Here is a 26,457-nt window from a genome sequence, read left to right on the forward strand (position 1 = left end):
AACATTTTAATATATATATATATATATAATATTATTGCGATTTAAACATGATCATCATTTTATCGTACTTTATAATTAATTAAAAAAATTAAGTTTCTTTCTATTCAACTCTAATTGAAAATACAAGAGATTAGATTATTTCGCAATTTTAATTCAAATCATAATTAATTAATAATATTTTCACAGCATTAATAAAAAAAATCGCGATGTCTATGATATGATTGAATAACAGGCCAACAAGTGTACCGGCTGATAAATCTTCTACTATTATTACTTCTACGTATTAGTGCACTACTGCTATCACCATTGCTACTTTTAAAAACGAGCAACGTGATAAAATAATAACAAAAATAACTTTTTATTCTTTGAATAAAAAAAAAAAACTATTCAAAGAATGAGAAGTAATTCGTGGCAATTTATCTTTTCCAGTTCGCTGAAACTCTGAAAATTTAAACTAAAATTTTTTAATCGCAAATAAAAAAAAAATAACAAAGGAAATTAATAATGATCGTAATGATCGTTATCCGTAAAATGTCAAGCGCAACGCTCGTTTCAAGATTTCTAGAGACCGCGAAAATTCGAAAAACCGATAGGCAAAGCCAAAAATGAGCGACATTCTTCACTCGTTCCAGCTTTACCCTCGATTCTTCAAATTTTATTTCCAGAAGCAGGTTGTCACGCAAAAATGTCCCTAACCCGACTAGAGACTGTGACAATCTGCCCGGCCCTACCTATTTATAATTAGCAGACATACCAGAAAATATACTACCTGGCAAAACAGGCACACCAACACATTTACTCCGCATGTTCTCATATATGACACTCGGGCACAAAAGCCTACATTAGGGAAAACGTCCCGAGACACCCGAGCTTGGCAAACAACTCGCATACTCTAACTTTATGTACCATTTTCCTGAAATCGACCAACGATAGTTAGAAACTATTGCGTAAAACGCGATAAAAATACATGCATTTTTTAATTTTAACTTATTTGATCAATTAGACATCAAGTTAATGTTTTTTAATTCAATCTATTTGCCAATAAATATATTTTATGAATTTAATGAATTATTAATAGTTTTAATATCGAAAAATATATAAAAAGAAAGAAATTAATGTATAACAATTAATTATTTATGAAAATAATTAATATTCTTTAGCTCATTTTCGAAAATGCAAAAGCAACATTTAAAGTTGTTATTTTGATTTATTTTAATTATTTGTCCCGAAATATTTTCTTACATTTAAAATTAAAATTTAATATATTTTTATACGGAGGAAACAGAATTAATATCTTAATATTTCAAATTATATTTAATTATATAATATAATCGAAATTAAATTAGTAAACAATTGTTAATTTTTATAAATATTCATATATTCAGTATATTTTGATTTTAAAAATAATTTTATGTATTGAAATTATATTTAAATAAATTAATTGCTGTTGAATAATAAAATAATTTAATCTATTTGAAATAAGAGAATAATTAAATTAAATAAAAATAACTATAAGTATAAAAATAAAAATTAATCTTTTCTATTTTCATTCTAAGATTTTCAATACGAATAATTCTATTATGAATGCTTAATGCAATTACAATTAATACTAATTAATAATGATTAAATAAAAACAGTATAAATACATACAATACAAAATATCAAACTTCATTACTTCTTTATGAAATAATAACATTCATAGTGAAATTTCCCATCTTCAAAGTCATCCCAACAATCAGTATAATAATCTGCAAAAAAAAAAATCAGGATTTTTAAGTATACTTATAAAATATTTAAAATTATACAATTTATCAAAGTAAAATAATTAATTTTATAAAATTCTTTCTTAAAAAATCATATTATGAAAAATTTGTAATTTTAATATTTAAATATATTATTATATTATTTAATAGTTAAATATATTATAATTATCGATAGTAAAGCACCATGCAATTTCGATTCACAAACTAAAGAGGGATATATTCAATGATTCGACAATCAATTGAATTCATTGATTAATAATGATTTGAATAATGAATTGATTACGTTTTTCTTTAATACGTAATTTAATAAATTTAATAATAAAAAGATAATCAAAATCTATTTTCAATAATTTTCTAAAAAAAAAATAAAACATTACTAGATTAGAAAGTCATTAACTATAAATCTTTGTGACATGCTATAAATTATTTTTTTAAAATTATCTCAACATTATCTCTAATTGAATAATTTGCACAAAATAAAAATCAAAATTATAAAACAAATGTATGCAATTAAAACTATATAATAAGATGATACAATAATTACATATATATTATATAAATTTTAATTCAATTCAAAAATTAATTAGTTTATAATGAATTATTAAATAATTGGAGCCAATCAATAACTTATTAACTAATAATTTATAAATTCAATAATAAAATATATGAAATTACTTACTACGCAATTATATGTATATCCAGTAACATGAACTGTCATAATTTTCGGGAGAAGAATACGTTATGCCATAGGTTCGTTTAGAAGCTTTCTAATTGGTTTGAGCGACGTAATTTCCTATTTCTTTTTTTGTTCTTATTCGCGCGAAAAATTAAAATATTGTATTTAATTTAATTTATTATTAATTAATTATAGATTTTTATTATAAAAATCGAAATTCCATAAAGATTATTAAAAATAAAAAGATAAATTATACGATTTATTTAATATAAAGATTAATGAAATTAAAAAATCTCAGATATTATTAAAAATGGAGTTTAATTATTCATTTATTCAGGATTCAAGATTTTTACATATTAGTAATTATATAATTAAAAAAACTTATTATTGATAATGAGAATATTTTTAATATTACCAAAGGTAGATATAAATGGAATCTTGTCTATGTTTTAAATGGTTTTATCTATCTTACTTTTAAACTTACCTTTCATTTTATTTATAAATTCTTCAAATTAAAAAAATATTAGTTTTTAGAATTCAAGAATTTTGAAAAATTTTTTTAATTTAATAAAAAGATTAATAAAAAAACCTGAATATTATTACATTATATCTAAATCGAAAATCAATTTAATCATTTAGAATATAATCTAATTCTAGCAGATAATCAAGTTATTTACATATTCACCTAAGTAGCATGTTATTCAAAAAACAAATATATTAGTAAAAATTAAAAATTTAATTATTACAAAAATCATATAATTATTTTTTCTTGTATGAATTATTATTGATTCAAATAATGTACTTTGATTATTCAACAAAAAAATGATATAAATTTAAAATGATAATATAATGATAACATATGATAATATAATCATAATAAAGTTCTCAATATTTTTTAAATTTAATTTTGATTCAACTAAATTAATTAAAAAATCAATAAAAAAAAAAATTAGATTTTTATAAAAAATATAAAGAATTGAATGCTTGGCAGCAAATATCAAGAGTTCGAAAAAGACATATTTAAAATGTTTATTGTATCATCTGTAAATAGTATTTTGTACAGATTTATTGTTTAAGAATTAACATATGAATAAATAGTTTAAATATGTAGTTCTTTTTTTACTTTGTTTTTTCATGTATGATACAAAATTAAGTTTTAATTACATAAAATGTTATTTTTCGCTTAGATAATTATAAAATACGCATAGTGTTGAAATAATAATAGAATTTCTAAATAAATCTATAATACAAATACATGCGTATTTGTACTTTCTTATATAAGATATAAGATAAATATATAAGATAAATTATATAGAATAATTTGTGGGCAATTATTTTGTTCATTGCAAAATAGTCTTTTAAATATTTACACTGATAGTGCAAGAACAGAACCCACTGTTTCATTTCAAAATATTATTCTTCGATTAATCTTTAAAAAATATTAAGACACAGTTTTTTAATTAATTTCAACAAATACTATACAAGAAACATAGTTTTCTGAATCTAATATTGATTAATTTCATATAATTTACTTATATGTATGTATGACTTATATTAATAGTACGGAAAGATGTGTTATACACTTTGGCATGATTACTTTTTACAATTTGTTTTTGAAGCTAAAACAATGTAGAGCGTCAGTCTCGGAGAATAGGAAAGTATTTAATTATCATATTTTGTCAGTCTTTTCCTCATGATTAATTATTAAATTTATTAAATAAATACATTCTCCACAAACATTTAATAATAAAATGATGTAGGAGTAATTTTTTGTATATAAAGTTTCTTTCTTTCTTTTATTCTTAATGTATCTTCTTTGCATAAGAATACTTTTAAGAAATTGTTAATTCACTTTATAAACGTAAAACAGCCGTGAGATAGGTAACATCTTCATGATCAAATGCTATATTTTTTTTCTTTTCTTTTCCTTTTTGAACTTGATCAAAATTGGACTATCTTTGTTGTTGAAGGAACATCTTTATACATGGCAGGCTATTGAATGTGTTGTTTCTTTTTGACTAATTCCACTAATTGTCTATACCTCGTTTGGCATTCATCCTTTAAAATATAACATCGATTATAAGTTAACTTATCGATAAAAATTATGAAATATTCATACATCATACCTTGCTTTTTCCTTCAACACAATTTGCGATTTTCTCCCATCTATCTGTAGATGTGCCTTTAGGATATTTTATAAGGGCTGCTTCCAGAGCTCTTTGTTGTTGTTGACTCCATTCACTAATATTGTCCACAATCTCCGCACGAGTCTTCGTCTTTTTTGAACGTTCTTCTACTACTGTTTCTTCTACGGACGTACCAGGTTTCAACCCTTCATCTTTTATCTAGTAAAAATTAAAAAAATTATCATTATGATTAAAATAAAAATCTTAGGACAGATTAAAAATTAACCTTTTTTGCCATATGTGTAACTTCGAAAACTGTACGATTCATCGCATCCGCGATTTTATCCCATCTTTCTGATGTACCACTAGGATATTTTTTTACGAGTTTTATTAATTCTAATATATCATCATCAGTCCATAATCCCCCAGAAAGAGTAGGTTTCTGATAAATATGATTTGTTTGGTCTTTTTTAAATAATTCTTTGACATCATTACCACTTCTTTCTTGTGGAGTAAAACCAGTTCTGCGTTTTCTTGTACGAGACGTAAATTCTGATTCTATTTGTTCATTCTCTTGTACTCTAAAATCATATAAAAATTTTAAACATATCCAATGAGAAAAAAATATTTAATTAAAAAAAAAAAAAAAAATAGAACAAACATTTCACTCACAATGTTTCTTCTTCTTCCTGTTTTTTTCTACGTTTTCTTTCTTCTAACACACCATACATTACACGCACAATATCAGGTATAGATAGTGTGAAAGCTATTATCCACCTTGGAAATTGAAATGGAAGAGTATTCCAAATAGTTGGTGTAGGAATTTTTTCCAAAATGTCTGCCAAATCTGGTACATCCATTTTTCCCTTTTTATTCTTTTTTTGCATTTTTTGAAGCTTACTGCCTAAAACTTGTTCCTATAACATATATTAATTAATAATATTAATTACTTGATAAAAAAATTTAATTTCTATCACTTTTAATAATTATTTTACATACATATGTATATCTTTTTTCAAAATAAGCAGCCCATGCAACTACATATTGTCCAATCGTAATGAGTAAAAATAAAATTATTCCTAATTCTAAAAGTCCCATTTTCCGTACGTGACGATAATAATATACAGCTGATCGCCAATTTGGCAATCCATTAATAAGCACATTGTCATATCTCTGACGCTTTCCTGGATCTTTCAATATATCATATACAGCAACTAACTGAAAATGAAATTTATTATTTCTATGAAATTTGTTTTATTATTATGATAATATATGACTTACTTTTCTAAATTGTTGCTCTGCATCTTCTGCAGAATTTTTATCTGGATGTAATTGTAACGATAATCGTCTAAAAGCTTTTTTAATTTCTGAAGCATTAGCAGCCTAAAAATTTGATTCATAAGTCATTCTTTTTTATACAGAAATTAATTGCATAAATAAAAACAATCGAAAAAAAGAAAAAAACCTGTGGAACACCAAGAATTTCGTAAAAATTTTGGTTGACTTCTTCGACAACATCAAATACTTCCAATTCATCATTATCCCAAGCACTTATGATTCCATATATATTGAAAAAATATAAAATTCGAAAAATTAGTAGTAATGACACTCTCATTTTTTTTATATGCTAAGTATATATATTCATATCCGTTTAGAAAATTTTGCTTTTTGATTTAAACACGTTCGTTGCTGAAACGCTATACTATGATCATTTCACCCAAATTAAATCAATCTTCTATAAAACAAATTGAAATATGTTAAACCTCTAAGTGCCACATCGCAAATTCAAATGAGGTTAGATTCAGAAAACGTAGGCCGTGTGTATTAAATGCGTTAACGATATAGAAAAAATAGAATTTATATTTGTGTTAGTATATCTGTTGCACTGAATTAAAGCACTATTTTCAAATCGCGATATGAATTTTATGATGACTGATCTAATTTATCGACTAAGGATTATCATCTACAAAAAATTTACTTTAATATTTTAATTGTATTTATTATTGATTATTTAATAAGAATTTCAAATTATATATAATTTTTTACGTAACCTTGTATAATTCTTTCAATTGTTAACATTAAATATAAAATTTGTATTAATTTAATTAGATAAAGATATATATATATAATATTTATATAATATATAATTTATTAAATTCTTTACGAGAAAGATTATTTCATATAATTATATTTTATCGATCCAAATTAAACAATCAAAATTAAATTTAAAAAGTACACGATTACGATTCGTAAGAGACTGTATTTCCGATATAGCAAATATAGTGTTACAAATATGTTACATAGATGACTCCACCAATTTTGGTTATTCGAGGCGCGGCGCACAGTGTGCTTTTGCATTCGCATGTATCACCGTCCAGGCTATTCGATCGAAAAATGTGTCTTCCGCTATATTTAAGTGCGATTACACGCACTGTTTTTACAAGCTTTCGTCTATAGGAGGTACAAGGTTAACTGTTGAATCGCGTAAGCGTAATTCGGACCGGTAATTGGAAAATTCCATGGACTCGTGGGTCAACTAAACGGAAACCGCATCGTTAATTCTCTGGCCACAGATGGTCATCGTGGCGAACTCATCCGATTTCCATTGATTGTATTTATAGTGTCCTCCAGTTTATTTTTGCATGCGGTTCCTTTGAGAAAAAGATGCGCCTATCCGCTGGCTGACAGCTTTTCTCGCATTGTAAGTCCCTTTAATCATAAGATTATAAAATTAGGAAAATTTTTGAAAAAAGAAATCAAAAGAAAAAGAAAGAAGAAAAAGATGATTGACGACTATAGTAAGGTCTTATTTGCATGTGTTTGGTCTGACGTGATGTGTGGGTGTGCAAGTCTATTTAATACATTTCGTTGAACGTGCAATTCGATTGCTAGCCTCTTTATTTCGTTTGTATTATAAATTCATAATCGTATATGTCGTTCATGTCGTCGTTGTCAATTATATCGATAAAAGCGAATTTTTATGGGGGAATCATTAGACGCGTTATGGTACAATAAAAATGAATCGAATAAATACATAATTAGACTGTACCATGAAGATGTTATTCTTAGCATGAAAACGTAACGTTAGAACTACGAAAGACCATTTTTACCTGTGCTAGATTCTTTTTTATATTTCTATTTCAAATATATCTATATTATCCATGTCAATCTATAACTTTTAAAAAAGTACGAAGTTTCTTTCATATTTACAGTTAAAATATTTTAATTTTCCGTTATTAATATTCATTATTTCTTGATGAAATGATAATTTTCCATTTGTGTCATTATCTACATATAAAGTATTTTTGTTGCATAATGTATAATTATCAACAATTCAGAATGCAATTAAGTTGTATTGTAATGGTTGAAATATTATCATAATGTATCACAAACAACTTTTTATATAATTTATCACAAATAAGTTTTTATATAATATTTTAATATTAATGCTTTATGTCTAGTTAAATTGCAAACATTATTTTCTTATTTGTATAATACATCCAGTCATCATGCCTATATTAATCATGCTTTAAATCATGCTCACATTTTTAGCTCTACCATATTGTCCCTATGTCCTTTAGTATGGTGGTTTCTCTTCTTATACGGTGAAGGAGCCGGATCTGCCTAGCTCAAGTCCTGGATACAAGCAAAATATAAATATTATAACATTGAATACAAAATGGAGTCTGCTATAGCTGGACGTAGGCGGACAACCGCAAGACATTCAGCAGAAGATCAAGCTCTTGATCAGATAGCTAAAGAGGTATGACTTGATTACTTTATAAAAATATAATAAAATGGAGTTGACAAAAAAAAATAATATTAAAACCTCTAAGTTTTATATAATTTATAAATTGTATGTTATTTAACAAGAACAAAAATATGTTAATATGTGTTGCTATAAGTGTGCTTGACCTTCAGTATTTATATATGTGTGCATGGTTGTAATAGGTGGGGATTTATATCTTTTTTGATAAGTTTATCTTTAAAAGAGAATGTGTAAAGGAAATTATTAAATAGGTGAGAAATAGGTGTGTATATTGTATTTCACAATTATTAATCTAGTCAATATTTATCTTTTGATTGAAATTAAATATAAAGTAAATATTTGTTGATCCAAATTGATATTCCAACATGTTATTTTCATATAAAATCTAATAATATTATTTATCTAATACATTTATGACAGTGCTTGTATATCATGTGTCAATGTGTTAATAATAAATTGAATGTAAAACTATGTTTTTGGTAACAGGATGGATTTTCCATACATACTTTCAGGCAGAAGCTAGATTAGCTGCTAGAAGACAGGCAAGAGCAGAAGCTAGAGAAATACGAATGCGAGAATTAGAAAGACAACAAAAAGAAGCAGAGGAGAATGCAGATAGGGTATACGATATGTGTTCAGGTATTTCTTTAAAAAATTAATGCTAAAAAAATTTTGTAATACAATAAAATATTTTATTTCTAATTTTTCAGCCGATGTGAATAGAACAATGAGAGTAACTCCTGATTCTGTAAGAACGTCACGACTTCTTACGAATTCTAATAATTTTCAATCCAGTCGTAGATCTTCCGAAGATTCACTGGAAGATGCTGGCCTAAGCAGAGATCTTAGGGTATTTACATCTTTTTCTTTTCTCACAATATAGATGACAATTAAAACAAACTATATTTATTCAAATATATAAATATTTCTTCGAATTTTTATTTTGCAGTTAGAATTAAAAGAATTTGAAGAAAAATTTAGAAAAGCAATGATAGCTAATGCTCAGTTAGACAATGAAAAATCTTCATATGCTTATCAAGTCGATCTGTTGAAAGACAAATTGGAGGAATTGGAAGAAACAGTTGCACAACTTCGTAGAGAGCTTAGAGAAAAGAATCGGGAGTCCGAACAATTGAAAAGACTTAGTCAAACATTGAAAGATGAATTAGATGTATGCCATGCACAACTAATAGAAAGAGATACGCTTATACAAGTAAATAAATAGAAAATTCGCATTAATAAATATATTATATTCATTTTATTTTTATAATTAAAATATAAAATTATTTTAGGAAAATGGTCTAGTTATTATTGATGATGAAGGAAGTGAAAATGAAGATAATGATATAGAGAATGGCTCACGTCCTAGACGAAGAGTACTAGTCAGTACAGAAGCAGCAGAATTATTGCAAAATGCTGGAAAAGGTTCATTAGGTACATAATTGTAAAAAATAAATCATTTTTTTTTCAAAGAAAAAAATATATTAGCATAATAATATGTACATATTTTGTAATAAATTATAGATGTCCGACTGAGAAAATTTGCTTCCGAAAAAAAAGAATTGCAAGACGAGATACGACATCTAAGATTGGAATTAGAAGAAACAAGAAATCGTATTAGGTCCGAAAGATCGCCTGGTTCAGTATTAGGTTTGTATTCTTAAGATGTATTATTATCAATAAAAATTTTCTTATATTTTAAATATGATAACAATATTTAATATTTTAAAATTAATATAATATTTTTTCTAGGCTGTTTATCAGATTCTGAAGATGTGCAACGAGAAGCAAACAAGCTTTTAGCAGATTATAAATTTAAACTCCAAAAAGCTGAACAAGATATGTCTACTTTACAAGCTACTGTAGCCAGGCTAGAAAGCCAAGTAATACGTTATAAGTCGGCAGCAGAAGCATCTGAAAAAGCGGAAGATGAATTAAAAGTTGAAAAGAGAAAATTACAAAGAGAAGTAAGAAATTTTATTTAATATTTTTAAATATTCTCGTTGAATAAAATAAACGAGAAACTTTTGTTATAGGTTAGAGAGACTCAAGGACGTGTAGAAGAATTGGAAACGGCAAATTCTCATTTACAAAGGCGATTAGACAAACTTAAAAATGCAAAATCTGCTCTGTTAAAGGAGCTTTGACGAGACGATTTCTTGGGATCTGTACAATGAATCTGCCATTTCGATTCACTGAGAACCGTGTGCCTCATAACACGAGATATTACTTAACGCATTGCATAATTTATGCGAACGGAACACGTACATATAGTGATCGTTACGCGGATTTTATGATTTTAATTGATTTTTATTTGTACAATATTGCATACAAGTATGACATTCCAAAATGGCCACTATTGTACAATGGTCTTTTGGAATTTTATACTTGAATTAATTATATACTAAACTGCTGTGAAAAGAAATCGCTGTTTTATATTCAATACATTCTTTTCTTTCATTAATTTTTTTCTTTTTTTTTCTTTTTTGGTACTAACAATTATCTTACAAATTTTAAAGAAAAAAAAGGAAAAGGAAAAAAGAAAAAGAAATAACAGCCTTTTCGATGCATTTGAAACACCGAATATTTTTTTCGTGAATTTTGTAACAGTTATGGAGTCGATTCGTAATATATTATTTGAAGGGAAAAATATTCTGACTCGTGTATTATAAATGGAATTCAATATTCTTTCTGCCTTTATTTTTTTGAGGCACAATCTTTTATGTTACTTCAGTTTTTGCTCATTAGAGCAACATTGATAATAATTAAAAATAATTAATCATATTATAATTCTTCATTAGTTTATGATATACGGGTCAATTAAGACATTGCGTACGTCGATGAGTGTAATTTTTGTGTTACATCGAATAATTTATAAACGATATTTCTAAAGATACAAAATATTTATAACTCCTACGAGAAACGTGTTATAGTTAAAGCTAGCATTTCGAATGGAAGCAACCAGTCTACAATATTCATTTTCTACTGTGACCGTTTACTATATAAATGTTTTTAATTTTTTATATCATACTTATATCTGAAAAAAAAAATATTAGAATTTATATATTTGATAGGATGATAAAGATAAAACTATTTCATTGGCACATTACACTGATAAAAAGAAAAAAATATTGCTGCTGATTATATTGCCTGATTCAATGATGGTATTCAATTTTTTAATCATAGCATTTTTAATCAATTGAATTGTCTCCAAAACTGATATTTTTTATTCCTCGGACTGATGTGAAGTAAAAGAAAGTAGATGTATGATATAGTGTGGTCTTTGTACATTCGAAATAAATTAAACTATGTTGTTGAAGCTATATAATATTCTTGGTATACAAATTTATTATATATATTTTATATGTGATACAAGAAAAAAGTATTAAAACAATTATTTATGATCTTATCAGTGAAAATATATTTAAAAAAAGTAGTGAATCGAATAGAAAAAAAAAATCATTTAATTATATTTAGTTTAATAATTTGAAATATTATAATATTTCTAAATTATTTTTAGTTTTTAACAAGTCATTTTTTAAAATCTTTTAAGAAAGGATAAATTTTTAATTTTAGAAATTATAGGAAACAGAAATATTTTTTATATTTCATTAAGATCTAAAATTCAATTGCACCATTCTATAAAAAGAAGTTACTTTATTATGATACTGTATATGCGCATGTGCGCGCGAGTTTAAACATTTGTTACATCTTAAAGAAATATTATCTAACATATCATAGTTTGTTACTTCTATATATTCCATGTGTAATTAAATTGTATAATGTAGATCAAGATTAAAATTAAGATACACTTTTTGTTTTAGTTCTTGCAGGAGTTTGTGGATTGGCTGGAAGCTTAGTTGATTTTGCAACAATTAAAGATTTATACACTGGCATTGGTCTAGCTTTTACTTCTGCCATTTTGCGCAGTTCTGCTCTTTCCAATTTTTCTTTCAATAATTTATTTTTTTCTTCTTCTAATTTTTTTGCTTTTAATTCTTCTTTTTTCTTGCTTATCTTTTTATCAAACTCGTTTCTTTCTTGAGTTTCTTTTTTTTCATTCAATTCAAATTTATTTGTTTTTTTCTGATCATTATTTGATTTTTCATTTTTAGTAATAGGTTTCATCTGATGATTTACATGTTTCTTTATTTGTTTTTTTTTTGTATCTATGCAATCTATTGTAACATTCATAATATTAGGTTGTTTATTTTCTTGATCATTGCAATTCTTTGTTTGTTTTTCTTCAAGTTGCTTGGAATTATATTTTTCCTTGCTATGCAAGTTTTCTTTAGATAAACCATGAATCACAACAGGTTTAAAGTTTGGAACAGGATTGGCATGGAATACTCTAGATTTTTGATTCTGTTCCTGCAACTGTTTAACAAGTTCTTTCTTTTTATTAGCAAGAGATTTGTTCCTTTCTTCAAAACTAAATGGACATGGGACTACTATTCTCTTTTTTGTGTTTTGTTCTTTTATTGGATTTGTTGATTTTAAAAATTTGGGTGCAGGTTTTGCATGAAACTCTGTTTTAATGCTATTTGTTTCTTGAATCTGTAAATTTTTCAATTTTTCTTCTTTTTTCTTTTGAAACTCTTTATTGCGAGTTTCAAAATTTAATCTTTTAAGCTTTGTACTTTCTACAGTAGATTCTATACAAGTATTTTCTTTTTTAACAATATTTGAAGCACTCATGGAACGAACAATAGGTAAAATTTTTTTCTGTTCTTGCAAATTCAGTTGAGAATTTGTCGTATGCCGAGTTTTCTTTGATTGATTTTGATTAAATTTTTCTGTAACTTTTTCTGTAATTGTGGCTGATTTTTTGTCTACTTTTTTCAATATTGATGAATTTTTTAAAATATTAACTGGTATAGGATTTGCTTTGATTTTATATTTCTTCATTTCTTCAAGCATTAACATTTCTCGCTTTTCTGGATTTAATATTTTAGTTTGTCTTATTCTCTGCTTACATCTTAATGCAGGAGAAATTGGATAAGTAAGTTTCAAGGGAGATCGTTTTAATTTCATCAATTGACTAGGTTTTAAATCTTTGTTACTTAATGTACGAAATCTTTGTGGTGTTCCATTTTGAAATTTGAGAATTGCTTCTGCAAGACTTACAAATTGATTTGAACGTTTACGACATTTTATTAAGCTTGTTCTTCGATACTGACAAGTAAGTACTCTTGATTGTGATTTGCCTAATGAACATCGTTTCATAGATGTATTGGATTGTTTTTTTGGAAATATATTTTTTTCAATTTTTGATTTCATTGGTTTTTCTTCAATTTTTGTAAAATTAATTTGTGAATTATTTTTTTTCATTATATCATTATCCTGAACATCTTTTGATTTATGAATAATATGTTTAGATTCTGAATAGATGTTCTTCTTAATTTTCTCTGGCATAGTTCTTGTAGCTGTATGTTTAGATTTTATTACTTTAAATGCAGAAGTTAGTTCAGTTATTGGTATATTCCATGTTTGATGAATCTTATTAGACCTTTCATCTAGAGTAAAATTTTTTAAAGATTTCTTTGACTCATTTTCATTCTTTTTTCCTACTGAATGCTTTTTATTGTCATATGGTATAAAATATGCTACACTATTACGTGCAGGAGATTCTGTCTCTAAACTATCATCAAATTTCATTTCTGTTATTGATTGATCATTTTTATTTTCATTTAGACATGATAAAGATGAATTTGAATATGTAGTAGATTTTAAATATATTTGCGGTTTGTGCACTTCATGTTCTACTTCAAAATAATTATCAGAAGGAACTTGAGGACTATGTGTAAAATCTGCCCATTGTGGAGCACAACAATTATCCATCATTTTTAAAAAATTATAACTGCTAAATAAATATAACAGCGGATGTTACGTTGAATAATATTGAATCATAATCTGAAAAGAAAAAATGTTAAAATTACGAAAAAGTGTAAATACTTACTTTGTTTACTACTTTATTTAAAATGATATATGCACCTTTAAAATATATATGAAGCAATTAAAATCTTGCAATCTTTACACAACTCGATATAAATAAAAATTTATATCTCATACAATAATTTTTTTATAATTTTTTTAAATTTCTTATACAGTAAGAATACTTTTATTTAAAATCTTTTATCGAATATAGAAGATACCAGCAACTGATTAACAGATTCGTTGACAAATTTAAGTTTAAAATTTTCTATCTCTTCAGTTGATTGGTTGAAAATAATGCATATAATACAAAAATAAAATATCCCTAGCATTATTATAAATATTATATCAGTTGTATTTATTTATTTTTATACAAATAGATTGAATGATTAATCAAATTTATTTATCATTATATGAATCATTTATATATGTCTTATACAATAATATTATTTACGACTTTTATATATAAATTTATTATCAAGTTTGGAAATCTGTTTATTACCAACAAGATATTAACCAATAGCTATTAACCAATAATTATTAGAGTTGAATTTCATTTTAGGGAAAAAAGTTAAAAAGTTTTTTTTGTGTTTGATAAAATTTAATGAATAGAATTCAAATATAACAATTTTAACTTTAAAAATTCATTCAAAATTTATACGAATGTAAAGTTACATTTTAAGAGTTACTTTAATGAGTTTCCTACAATTAATACAATTTATATTAAACATATTGTTGATCATAAATCTATTTTATGCATTCTTTAGATTTATGAATATAATGAAATTGAAAGTGAAAAATATCTTTAAATTCTACAAAACAAATTCTAAAAAACAATTATATATTTTAACTATGTATAAAATTATATTAATGTAAATTACTTATTAGAAATAAATATTAAATAATCTATTATATTTTTTATACTTTCAACATAGAAATATATAGACTGTTATAATTATAATATACTAAATTCTTAAGGAAATTGAAAATTATAATTGAAAAAAAATAATTATGGAATAGTTATGATTGTAAATTTGCCTTAAATTTTAATATTTTTGTCACGAAAATTTAATTTCAAGTTATTTATTATTCATTAAATATTATTCTTTATTATTATTACTAATTATTATAATAGTAATAAATATTTAATTATTTAGTAATAAAAATTTTTTATTTTAATTACTTATAACATAAAAATATTTTTTTATTCATTATTTGACATTGAAGAATTAAAAAAAAATAAATTTTTTGTTAAAATATATTAATAAAAAAAAATTTCAATTTTTTCCTTATAAAAAAACATACATAACAAACATACATAATATTTTATCTATATATATGTATTTATACATTCATGTATACATTATTATTATATGTATATGTATAATTATTGCTTGCAATATATTATGATAATTATTATATTTATATGCTACTACGTTTTTAATTTATTATTTTTTACGGAAAAAATTTATTTTATTGCATAGTTTATTTAATTTTATTGACACATTTATTATATATATTATATATAAGAATGTATTAGTATCACGTTCCCTATGTGTGAAATTCGTAGTATCGAAATTCACCGCTAGGTGCTCCCTATCTTTAGAGCCATTCTCACAAGTACTTTTGAATATTCTAGTATATAATAGACGCGTTTCAAACCGAGGTAGTTATCGCTTCTCGGCCTGATGGCTAAGATCAAAGTGTAGTATCTGTTCTTATCAGCTTAATATCTGGTACACTCCCCACCGGGAGTCAGAATATTAGTCTGATTTTTGGAACCGGGCGGAACCCCGGGGCTTGCTCCGCTTCTGCCGCGAGTCGGCTCGGCATTGCAGTGCCGTCGAGATCGGCTCAATAAGTTACCCCAAAGATTAAAGAATTTTTCATATATTCTAGGAAATTAAAATTTAGTATTTCATGAAGTAAAATTTTTTTATTAGAATGAACAGGGAGATATGTAGGAATAAAAACTTGTTATTAATGTTCAGTATCTGTTCTTATCAGCTTATCTGATACACTCCCCATCGGGAGTCAGAATATTAGTCTGATTTTTGGAACCGGCGGAACCCCGGGGCTTGCTCCGCTTCTGCCGCGAGTCGGCTCGGCATTGCAGTGCCGTCGAGATCAGCTCAATAAGTTACCCCAAACATTAAATAAGTCTTCATATATTCTAGGAAATTAAAATTTAGTATTTCATGAAGTAAAATGTTTTTATTACAATGAAATGGGAGATATGTAGGAATAAAAACTTGTTATTAATGTTCAGTATCTGTTCTTATCAGCTTATCTGGTATACTCCCCATCGGGAGTCAGAATATTAGTCTGATTTTTGGAACCGGCGGAACCCCGGGGCTTGCTCCGCTTCTGCCGCGAGTCGGCTCGGCATTGCAGTGCCGTCGAGATCGGCTCAATAAGTTACCCCAAACATTAAATAACTCTTCATATATTCTAGGAAATTAAAATTTAGTATTTCATGAAGTAAAATGTTTTTATTAGAATGAACTGGGAGATATGTAGGAATAAAAACTTGTTATTAATGTTCAGTATCTGTTCTTATCAGCTTAATATCTGGTACACTCCCCACCGGGAGTCAGAATATTAGTCTGATTTTTGGAACCGGCGGAACCCCGGAGCTTGCTCCGCTTCTGCCATGAGTCGGCTTGGCATTGCAGTGCCGTCGAGATCGGCTCAATAAGTTATTCCAAAAATTAAATAACTCTTCATATATTCTAGGAAATTAAAATTTAGTATTATTTCATAAAGTAAAATTTTTTTATTAGAATGAACTGGGAGATATGTAGGAATAAAAACTTGTTATTAATGTTCAGTATCTGTTCTTATCAGCTTAATATCTGGTACACTCCCCACCGGGAGTCAGAATATTAGTCTGATTTTTGGAACCGGGCGGAACCCCGGGGCTTGCTCCGCTTCTGCCGTGAGTCGGCTCGGCATTGCAGTGCCGTCGAGATCGGCTCAATAAGTTATTCCAAAAATTAAATAACTCTTTATATATTCTAGGAAATTAAAATTTAGTATTATTTCATAAAGTAAAATTTTTTTATTAGAATGAACTGGGAGAGATATGTAGGAGTAAAAACTTGTTACTAATGTTGATTCAGGGACTCCTAAAGAAATGCTACCAAATGCTAGTCAGTTTACTTTGAGTAATTGAAAACTAATTTAATAAAGATTGTTAATAAAGATAATTTGAATTTTGAAGTCATTTTTTAATGTTTTTTGAATCGAGCAAGAATCGGTCTTTTTGAATTTTTATCTATGAAGCAAATTTGGTTAAAATTCATTCGAATTTTTGTTTGTACAATGCTACGTATTGCGCGTGTATAATATATATACTCTTTCGGGCATTGAATAAAAAAGAGGATTTTTAATAAAAACAAAAATTAAATATTGATTTTTTATAATTTATTATCTATACATATTTTAATATATTATAAAAATATTCATATTACACACATATATATATATAAATATATAAGAGATATATAAGAAAATCATAGTTGTATAATATAAAATCAAAGAATAATGGAAAACAAAAAATAAAAATCAATTTATTAATAAAATTAAATTATTATTAAATTGCATTTATATATTTTTAGGAAAATAATTCGAAATTGTTTAATTTTTACACTTGAATTAAATATATATAATTAAATTTCAACAAAGTTATGCTTATTCATTAATGTTAAAAAGAATTTATTTAATTAAAAAAAATTTGTGATTTTTAAATTGAACACTTCAATAAAATTGTATTGATTGAAACATTATCATAATATTAATATCACAAATAATTTTTTTTATATAATATGTGACAAAATACTTCACTATTATAAATTTGAATATGATTAACTTGATAAATACATTCGAATACAGGAACAATGAAGCGTTTGAAAGAGAAAATTCAATTTTTTCCATATCATTGTTCAGGATCTCCTGCAAACTTGTATTCCATGTGGCATTTTTTGTAAACAATAGGAAATTCTTCTGGCTGTAAATAATATAAAAATGTATATTTTCATAGAAAATAGATAAATAAATAAAACTAATGATAAAAATTTTTTTTATCAGAAATACTTACATCAGAAGCATCTACATATGCAATATTAAGCTACATATCAATTACAAATCTGTAAATTAAATTAGATATTTTAATTGAATATTGATTAAATAATATTAAATAATATTAAAACACTTTATTATTACTCTTATTTAATAAATATTTAAAATTTAATACCTTGTATGTGGATTCATGTGGAATTTCTTTCCAATTCAGAAATTTTTATAAGAATCTATGATCTGATGAATTCTTTCAGCAAAATGGCAATAGAGAAGATCCATTACCATGTAGAACGTGTTTCTCAAATTCTTTATCGTGATATTCACGGAATAGATTATCCAATAATCTTATTTCCAAATTTATTTAGGATATCTACATTAACATAATCTTCACAATTGTTAATATTTTCTTTTACATTTCATTAAGTTGTAAGAAAGTTGAATAAGTTGTTGAATAAGAATAGAAAAGTAGAGACAACCAGAAAGACTATAAAAAATAATGTAACAATACAAAAAGATAATAAATAAGAATAACATCTTCATCCATAATTGGAAATTTTATTATAATTTATTGTTATATAATTTATTTTCTTGCAACAGAATCTAATAATATTACTTAAATCCTTTCCAAGAATTTCAACTTGAAAGAAATCTTAATTGGAAAATAAAATGAATTAATTTCTATATATGAGCTTATCAAGAATTACAAAAATGATTATCTTTGTAAGTGTATAAAGAATGAAACAACTCGAAGAATTGGACTTGTTCTTCATATAGTAAAATTGAATTTTTCACAAACCAGAATTTGTTTTTCGTGAATAATATAATGCTCTCAAAATATTCAGTTTTAACTAAAATAAATGGATTTCAAATAACAATCATAGATAAATGCCTATTTATTTATTTATCAATTTATTTATTTTATTTGTTTTCTTTGTTTCAAGTTTTTATCTTCTGTTTTGTTTTATCAATTTGCGATAAAATAGAATATTTTATGAGTAAAACAAGTATGAATTCAATTCAATTTCCTGTTGAATACCACTACCCATTCAGTTATAAACCAGGAATAAATATGAAGATATGAAAAGACATATCAGCAGCGCGAGAATCTAGAGAAATACCTCAAATTGTATTTATCTATTATTAAGTAAGTATTTATGAATACAAATGAAATGATAATTGTATCGCGTGCTTTTTGCTACCTATTCTGTTACAAACTGAAGACAACAAGAATGAATAGTGGCTAATAAAAGACTGTTAACAGTTTTAGCGGCGCGATAACCTGAAGAAATACCTCATAATATCATACGTAGATTTGTAATGAATTCATAAATTTAAATGTGGACAATATACAAATTGAAAAAGCACAATAGGACTGAAGAGGATTCTGTCCATGAAAGAAGTGACTTGTCCATCAAAATTATTGATTAAATCGTAAATTAAAGTTTTGATGGAAGAAATAACATAGCTCTTTATCATTTCCGTTACAATTATATTGTCAACATGTTTCTAACTTAAAATTTTAATTCAAAAAATATAAAATTCAATTGAGATAACTTGAATGATTATAAGAAATATCAAAATTATAAAGATAACAAGTAACAAAGATGAGGATTACAACAGCAGTGACCTTAAAAAGATTTTTAATTAATTATAACCAAACAAAAAAATTATTAAATGCACTATTTGCATGTATAAAAAGTATCTTCCTATCGAAAGAAGATATCTTATTAAAATTTAAAGACAATATATTCTTAAATAAGACATAGTTTCTTAATTTTTTTAGATTAATAGAATAATACATAAATATTCCAAGATAACTTTTATAAAGATTGTAAGTTTATGATATTTATTGATATGAAATTTATTAAAATTTCATTAAATAAAAATCTAAATAATAATTAAAAAATATTATTATTATGCATCTTTATTCATTTTTGTCAAATGAAAAATTTATCTCAAAAAAGTTTGTATTGAAATTGAAGTACACTTATAATGTTTCATTATAGTTTAATATTATTGAATAATAGTCAATTAAATTAAACTATTATAATTAAATTATTATATTTTTATAAATATTTTTAACACAAAGCAAAGCAATTTAATAAAAAACTAATAAATTAAGTATTTATATAATTTTTAAGTTAACAATTTTTCAACAACAATGAATAGAACTTATTTCTAATGATTTATTTTTAATTAATAATTATTTCCAATAATATTTTCTATTTATTAAATAATTTATTAAATTTTATTAAATATTTCAAATTTTAAATTTAATATGCGATTTTAATATCAATTTCATCCATGTCTATTGCTTTTTTTTATAATTATATTATCTATTTTTATATTTTATATCAAATTGTATTGTAAATATTTTTTTTAATATTTTTCAATTAAATTTTTTTTTTTAATAAAAAAATCTTAATTTTTTGTACATGAATATATTTTATTTATTTACTTTTTTCTATGTAGTCTTCTTTTTTTTCAATATACCAAAATTTTGGAAAAATCTTTTTTCTTTAATTAGTAGTTTTTTAAAATACATAAAAAATTATTAAATGATGAATTGTTTTAACTTGTTTCTTCAAAATAGTTTTCCATCCAAGACTGATCGGCTCTATCTTATAAAAGAAATAATATTCCTCTTCAATCTTCATCAAATCATCTTCATCAAATGGTTAATATTATTTAGTTTCATTCTTCGAATTTTTTCGAGTAATTGTAGCATTATTTTTCTAAAGTATACCATTTATTTTTCTTGCTTGACAAATTCATGAATTTGCTTACAGAATAAATTTTATTACATTGTAAATAAAACATAATCATATGATTATTCAAGATATTTGATTATAAGATATTTTCAAAATTTCTTAAATAGATGTACTGTACATAATACAAATACAAAAACATATATAATAAAAATTGTATTCTTCATTATTTCTTCATTAACAGATATAAATTTTTTATAAATCATTTCTACAGAATTCATTAAGAACTCAATAGATTGCTTTAAAAAAGTAATGGAATCTAATTATAAATAATTAGATCGCAATTTATTTCTTCTTATTATAAAAATATTTTTATTATGCTAAATATTTGCATTTTTTAATGTTAATTTTTGAAGTTCTAAATTTCATTATATATAAATATATATTATTTATAAATTATTTATAAATAAAATTTCTTTTTTGAAATAACTTAATAGTTTCAAATTAATAATGATTGATTTATCGAATCTCAAGGATTGATATATCAAGAAGACTGATCGATTGCACTTTTTTTGGTTGACATTATTATTTCTTCTTACATTGAACTGATTTTTTCATTTTAAAAATTCTTCATCCATTCATCAAGGAATATTGAAACTATATTTTTTGGTTAATGAATCAAAAATTAATGATTAATATGTATTATATTGATAATGTTATCAATTGTACATAATTGTTAGAATTAGTAAAGAATTGTAAAGAATTTTTCTCACATTATTTAGATTGTTCTGCCATAACTGTATTCTTCGTATTCTTCGTTACCAATAAAATTTGTAGATTTCTTGTTGATACTAAGGAATCCATTCTTTTCAAAAATTTTTTTAAAGATTTCATAAAAGATTTCAAAACTTTCATCTTTGTTCTTCTTTTTCTTCATAGTTGTTTTTATAACATTTTGATTTATATGTAAGTTGTTTTATAAGTATATTGAAGTAAATAAATAAATTATATTTTATTAACATTTAATATAATAAATAACATCAGAAATTAATCTAAAGACTCTAAATTCAAATGATTTCTATCAAATGAAAAGATGCATGAAATTGATTTTATTGATTTTATTTCATTAGATAATTTATATAGTAATTATTTGTAAAAACTATATCTTATAAAATTAAGAAAAATTGTTAAATTAAAATTATTGAAGAATATTATAATTTCAAAAATGTCAATAGATATCGATTTTTGCATGTATTACAAAAAATATTTTTAAACACATATTTATTATATTAAATATTCATTATAAGTGTAAATATGTATATATAAATATATAATAATGTATACAATAATTTACAACTTAATTTTCGTTTTTTCATTTGTTATCTAAAGAATGTATTATTTAGATCAATATTTCTCAATAATAATTATATAAAACATTTAATATTTATAATCATATTAAGGCCAATTGATTGAAAATTGACTAACTTTCATTAATAATATAAATCTTTCAAATTATTGAAAATATCAGAGAATGTCTACATTAGAACAAAGAATAACAAAATTTCCAAAAATCTAGTACTGATTTGAAATTTTGAAGATATTTTACATAAAAGATATTCTATATAAAAATAATATTGAAACATTTTAATATTTTATCTAACATCATCGATAATGTAGAAAAAAATATAACAGTAATCAATATTTTTTATTTATTACTTTATTTAATAAAGTAATGAAAGAATTGATTAACTTTCTAACTGATTTTGAAAAATTGTTTGATGAAATACGAACAAAAACTCGGAAAATTCTTGAAAACTAATGAAATATGAACAAAGAACTCAGGCAATTCCTAGAAAATTATTTGTTTGATGAAATATAAACAAAGGATTCAAACAATTTCTAAAAAATTATTTGTTCTATAAAGAATTTAAGAAATTACATAAAATTGTAATGTATAATACTTAATATTAGCTTACATATTAAATCATATATATATTTATATTGATTGATTTACATTAATTATGATTTATCATTAAAAATTATTTTGTATTAAAAAAAATATTGATAAATAAAAACAATTAAATTTGGCAAAACCACAATATTCAATAAATAAAAATAAAAAATTAAATTTAATAAAAATATAAAAATTAGAAAAGCTTCCAAGATTAAATCTATTCTACGAAAATATTGAAACGAATAAATATTATTTTGTTTTTACTTTTTATGGTACGAGAGCAAAAAATAGATAACGAACGAACGACTTTGTTGTGCTGTTTCAATCGTTAGAAAAATTCGTTAGAACAATCAAAACAATGAACGTTTAAATTTGCAATGCATGATTTCTGATTTTGTTGATATTATTTTTATAAAAATTTTACGTATTTTTTATTAAAAAAATTTTTAAAAATTCGTCTAGCTGTTAATATTCATGAATATTCTTATTTAATAATAAAAATATGATACTTGTATGACAATCATTAAAATAAGTATATAAATGTGGATTATAATCTTCAGAATTTATATTTTTATAAATTCTGAATATTTATAATATTATATTATATTATATTTATAATAATAAATTATAAAAATTTTAATAGAATATAATAAATTACGAAATATATATAAAAAAAATGTACCAAGAATCTTAATTTCATATAGAATTAAAAAAAGAAAATAAATAATGAAAAAATTGATATATCATTTGAAATATTTTTGCTAAATTTGACTTTTTTCATAAGTTAACAAATTCTTACCTACGTAGATAGAAGTTTTAAAATTTGCAATTTCATATTTCTCCTACGAAAGCATACACTGAACTGCGACTGGATAAACCTAACTTTGGCATAAACTATATCATTGCCTTCCCCCCCAATGTATCGGACAAGATCGGATTTGTTCGTAAAATTTCGTATGCCTTATATATTATATAAATTCATATATAGCGAACAAGCAGTCTGCTTTGTACTGTGGTGTAAGCATGTGTGATTTTATATAGTGTAAGCATTAAACTATAATTTCAAATTAACTTTTTCTAATTATTTATTTATCTATTTCCGATATTTTATTATATCAATCTTACTTCTGTGAGCAAAATTTTAACTATTTTTGTATTTAAAGTTTGTTATGTCTTTATTATACCGTCTTTTCTGTTTTTCTCTATATGCTAGTGTTACGAATGTAGCTTGAAACACGTGCGTTTATATTATGAATATTATATATTTATATTAATTTAATTTAAATTATTAAGATATAAATATCTTCTAAAGTAAAAAGAATACAATTATATAATATTAAGTTTAATTAAGAAAAATGAAAATTTATTTACTTTTATATTATTAAACATATCAAAATGAAAAGATTGAAAGAAGCATAAAGCTAAAAAATATTCGTGAAATTAAAATTCGTTAAAATTCAAAAGATATATAATTTATAAAAACAATTATATACAGTTTTATATATATATATATATATATATATATATATATATATATATATATATATATATATAATATAATTATGTATATAATGTATATATATATATATATATATGTATATATAAATCTTAATATTATGATGCTTGCTATAACGATATAATGCAGAATTGAGAAATATTCATCAAATTATTTTTGAACAGTCAATACGGATAGATAAATAAGATTTAAAAGGTTAGAAAGTTTTTCAATTATCATCATTATTATTACATTAATTTATGAAATCAATAATGTGATCATATTTAAAAAAACGAACAAGTGTTTCGAAACTTCATATTGATGCAGCAATGAAACTGAGTTGATAATATTTCCATTTCCGACCGATGTAATTACTTTTTATCAATAGAACTTTAAGATATTTGTTCATCGCCATTGTATAGCTTTCAATTCTAGATAGAGAATAATGATAGCTATCAGAAATAAACGATGATAATAATAGGAGATGATTGAAATGAAATTGTAATGATATAATAATATTAGATTCGATATTTTATCTTTTGTATCGATTCAAATTGTGATTGATATCAAGGTTTAAAGAGATAGTGTTTTAAATTTATTTTAACATAAATCTGTTAATTAATTGAGTTTATATTATTTTATATCTCTGAATAAATAGATTTATTACTATAATTATATATAATAAATATATATAATACGATTCTTTTTTCGTTCAATTCAAATATTTTCGTATCAAATATATCAAAGATGTGAAGGCGTTTCAGCTCAAAAGGATAATGAATTCTATAATCATTTAGAATCATACTAATGGACATTTGCATCGAACGAATCCTAAAATTTGTCAATTCACGATCTAGGCAATCGTTTAGATATTTTCCTGTTATAACGACAATCCAAAAAGAAAAATTCATTATTTTATCAAATGCAGAAATTTGTCTAATTTTAAATAAATAATTTGAGAATTTTTTTTCACTGAAAAAATGTTTCATAAATAGAGTTTTCATGATGGAGAGCTGTTTTCGAACACTTCGGCCAAATTCTGTTTAAATCATTGAACCAAAGGAAAAGATGGGGAGATATATCAGCGGCGCGAGAACCTGCAGAAGTACCTCTAATTATATTCCAATACATTATGTAAGTTCGTTCGTGGAATGTGTGATTTTATCGAATCTATGCATTCAAAAAGATGAGAAATCATCACACAGATGAACAGTTCATATCATTAATATATTTTTTTCGTTTACAGAAGATTTCGTCTATTGAAGAAATCAACGATTCACAATTTATTACAACATAATGCAAGCATGTGAATTATAGAATTAACAGAAGAGATAATTCCATTTTTCTTATTATATTTTCATTATGTGAAAATATAATAATTTTTATCTTTACTGTCATTAATACCCCATCGTTTTTGATTCCGATTCTGAAGAATGGAAAGTAGGGACAACCAGAACGACTATCAAAAGTAATATTAATGAAGCAACAATAATGTACATTTAGATTTGATCATGGGATATGTAATTGTACAAATTCGACTATTTACGCATTCAAGAAAATAAGAAAATCTCATGCGGACAAATACGATAATATTCACAATATTACAATTCAAATAAAGATTGTTTTCAAATATAATCTAACAAAATACATATATTCAGAAAATTGCATATGATATATAATATTATATTTGAAAGTATCATGTTTGTATATCAGTTTCCTATATAAGCATGATTTCGTTAATTTGCTGTTTCAGAATAATTAAAAATAAAATTCATATTTCCATTTTCTGTTGAATTCCGCTACCCCTTCTGTTACAAATCTGGAGAATATATCTATTGTAAATTCATATTTCCTGTTGAATTCTGCTACCTTTTCTGTTATAAACTCGAAAAATATTTCTATTGTAATATATGTAAGAAAATTGTATACTTGTTAATACTGTTAACAAATTC

General features: G+C 24.0%; 3 protein-coding genes, 3 long non-coding RNA genes and 5 other non-coding genes across 17 annotated transcripts; 7 read left to right on the forward strand and 4 right to left on the reverse strand.

The window, feature by feature from the left end:
• Positions 1–472: 472 nt before the first annotated feature.
• On the reverse strand, positions 473–2,530 carry LOC107964797. The gene is made up of 3 exons (XR_001703836.1): positions 2,443–2,530; positions 1,651–1,748; positions 473–913 (listed from the first exon to the last, which is right to left on the reverse strand). It is a non-coding gene; the product is annotated as an uncharacterized LOC107964797 (long non-coding RNA).
• A 1,691-nt stretch (positions 2,531–4,221) lies between these two features.
• On the reverse strand, positions 4,222–6,424 carry LOC552151 (dnaJ homolog subfamily C member 1). Its single transcript, XM_624530.5, has 7 exons — positions 6,031–6,424; positions 5,847–5,948; positions 5,565–5,783; positions 5,238–5,482; positions 4,852–5,146; positions 4,566–4,784; positions 4,222–4,497 (listed from the first exon to the last, which is right to left on the reverse strand). Exons 1-7 carry the CDS (start codon positions 6,178–6,180, stop codon positions 4,432–4,434), a joined length of 1,296 nt encoding a protein of 431 aa, XP_624533.1. The 5' UTR covers positions 6,181–6,424; the 3' UTR covers positions 4,222–4,431.
• A 468-nt stretch (positions 6,425–6,892) lies between these two features.
• Positions 6,893–11,662, forward strand: LOC413006 (leucine-rich repeat flightless-interacting protein 2). 5 transcript variants are annotated; one of them, XM_396457.5, is made up of 9 exons: positions 6,893–7,266; positions 8,118–8,328; positions 8,847–8,973; positions 9,045–9,184; positions 9,284–9,547; positions 9,627–9,768; positions 9,859–9,984; positions 10,087–10,301; positions 10,371–11,662. In XM_396457.5, the coding sequence occupies exons 2-9, from the start codon at positions 8,245–8,247 to the stop codon at positions 10,479–10,481; spliced, it is 1,209 nt and encodes a 402-aa protein (XP_396457.1). In that variant the 5' UTR covers positions 6,893–7,266; positions 8,118–8,244; the 3' UTR covers positions 10,482–11,662. The 5 variants fall into 5 exon arrangements, with proteins under 5 accessions (XP_396457.1, XP_006563816.1, XP_006563814.1 ...); XM_006563753.3 differs by having other exon boundaries at positions 8,147–8,328; positions 8,821–8,973; XM_006563751.3 differs by having other exon boundaries at positions 8,147–8,328.
• A 314-nt stretch (positions 11,663–11,976) lies between these two features.
• On the reverse strand, positions 11,977–14,500 carry LOC100577382 (targeting protein for Xklp2 homolog). Its single transcript, XM_003250290.4, has 2 exons — positions 14,329–14,500; positions 11,977–14,247 (listed from the first exon to the last, which is right to left on the reverse strand). Exon 2 carries the CDS (start codon positions 14,176–14,178, stop codon positions 12,136–12,138), a length of 2,043 nt encoding a protein of 680 aa, XP_003250338.1. The 5' UTR covers positions 14,179–14,247; positions 14,329–14,500; the 3' UTR covers positions 11,977–12,135.
• Positions 14,501–15,940: 1,440 nt separating this feature from the next.
• Positions 15,941–16,131, forward strand: LOC113218968. The gene has a single exon (XR_003305264.1). It is a non-coding gene; the product is annotated as a U2 spliceosomal RNA (small nuclear RNA).
• A 106-nt stretch (positions 16,132–16,237) lies between these two features.
• Positions 16,238–16,409, forward strand: LOC113218972. The gene has a single exon (XR_003305268.1). It is a non-coding gene; the product is annotated as a U2 spliceosomal RNA (small nuclear RNA).
• A 106-nt stretch (positions 16,410–16,515) lies between these two features.
• LOC113218971 lies at positions 16,516–16,687 on the forward strand. Its single transcript, XR_003305267.1, has one exon. It is a non-coding gene; the product is annotated as a U2 spliceosomal RNA (small nuclear RNA).
• A 106-nt stretch (positions 16,688–16,793) lies between these two features.
• LOC113218970 lies at positions 16,794–16,968 on the forward strand. The gene has a single exon (XR_003305266.1). It is a non-coding gene; the product is annotated as a U2 spliceosomal RNA (small nuclear RNA).
• A 109-nt stretch (positions 16,969–17,077) lies between these two features.
• On the forward strand, positions 17,078–17,253 carry LOC113218969. Its single transcript, XR_003305265.1, has one exon. It is a non-coding gene; the product is annotated as a U2 spliceosomal RNA (small nuclear RNA).
• A 774-nt stretch (positions 17,254–18,027) lies between these two features.
• On the reverse strand, positions 18,028–23,884 carry LOC107964909. 3 transcript variants are annotated; one of them, XR_001704091.2, is made up of 4 exons: positions 23,810–23,884; positions 18,524–18,718; positions 18,368–18,416; positions 18,028–18,277 (listed from the first exon to the last, which is right to left on the reverse strand). It is a non-coding gene; the product is annotated as an uncharacterized LOC107964909 (long non-coding RNA). The 3 variants fall into 3 exon arrangements; XR_001704089.2 differs by having other exon boundaries at positions 18,524–18,832; positions 23,810–23,879; XR_001704088.2 differs by lacking the exon at positions 23,810–23,884 and having other exon boundaries at positions 18,524–18,874.
• A 103-nt stretch (positions 23,885–23,987) lies between these two features.
• On the forward strand, positions 23,988–26,351 carry LOC100576880. Its single transcript, XR_120200.4, has 3 exons — positions 23,988–24,052; positions 25,501–25,639; positions 25,752–26,351. It is a non-coding gene; the product is annotated as an uncharacterized LOC100576880 (long non-coding RNA).
• The last annotated feature ends 106 nt before the right edge of the window (positions 26,352–26,457 follow it).

The sequence above is a fragment of the Apis mellifera genome, linkage group LG8, assembly GCF_003254395.2.
Source record: "Apis mellifera strain DH4 linkage group LG8, Amel_HAv3.1, whole genome shotgun sequence".
Lineage (NCBI taxonomy): Eukaryota > Metazoa > Arthropoda > Insecta > Hymenoptera > Apidae > Apis > Apis mellifera.

Coding starts and splice junctions, on each gene's coding strand:
- LOC552151 (XM_624530.5), bottom strand. CDS start 6,180: ATGAGAGTGTCATTACTACTAATTTTTCGAATTTTATATTTTTTCAAT. Junction 5,949..6,030: donor AAATTCTTGGTGTTCCACAG/GTTTTTTTCTTT, acceptor TCAAATTTTTAG/GCTGCTAATGCTTCAGAAAT. Junction 4,785..4,851: donor TTACACATATGGCAAAAAAG/GTTAATTTTTAA, acceptor AATTTTTACTAG/ATAAAAGATGAAGGGTTGAA.
- LOC413006 (XM_396457.5), top strand. CDS start 8,245: ATGGAGTCTGCTATAGCTGGACGTAGGCGGACAACCGCAAGACATTCA. Junction 9,548..9,626: donor AAAGAGATACGCTTATACAA/GTAAATAAATAG, acceptor AAATTATTTTAG/GAAAATGGTCTAGTTATTAT. Junction 9,985..10,086: donor ATCGCCTGGTTCAGTATTAG/GTTTGTATTCTT, acceptor TATTTTTTCTAG/GCTGTTTATCAGATTCTGAA.
- LOC100577382 (XM_003250290.4), bottom strand. CDS start 14,178: ATGATGGATAATTGTTGTGCTCCACAATGGGCAGATTTTACACATAGT.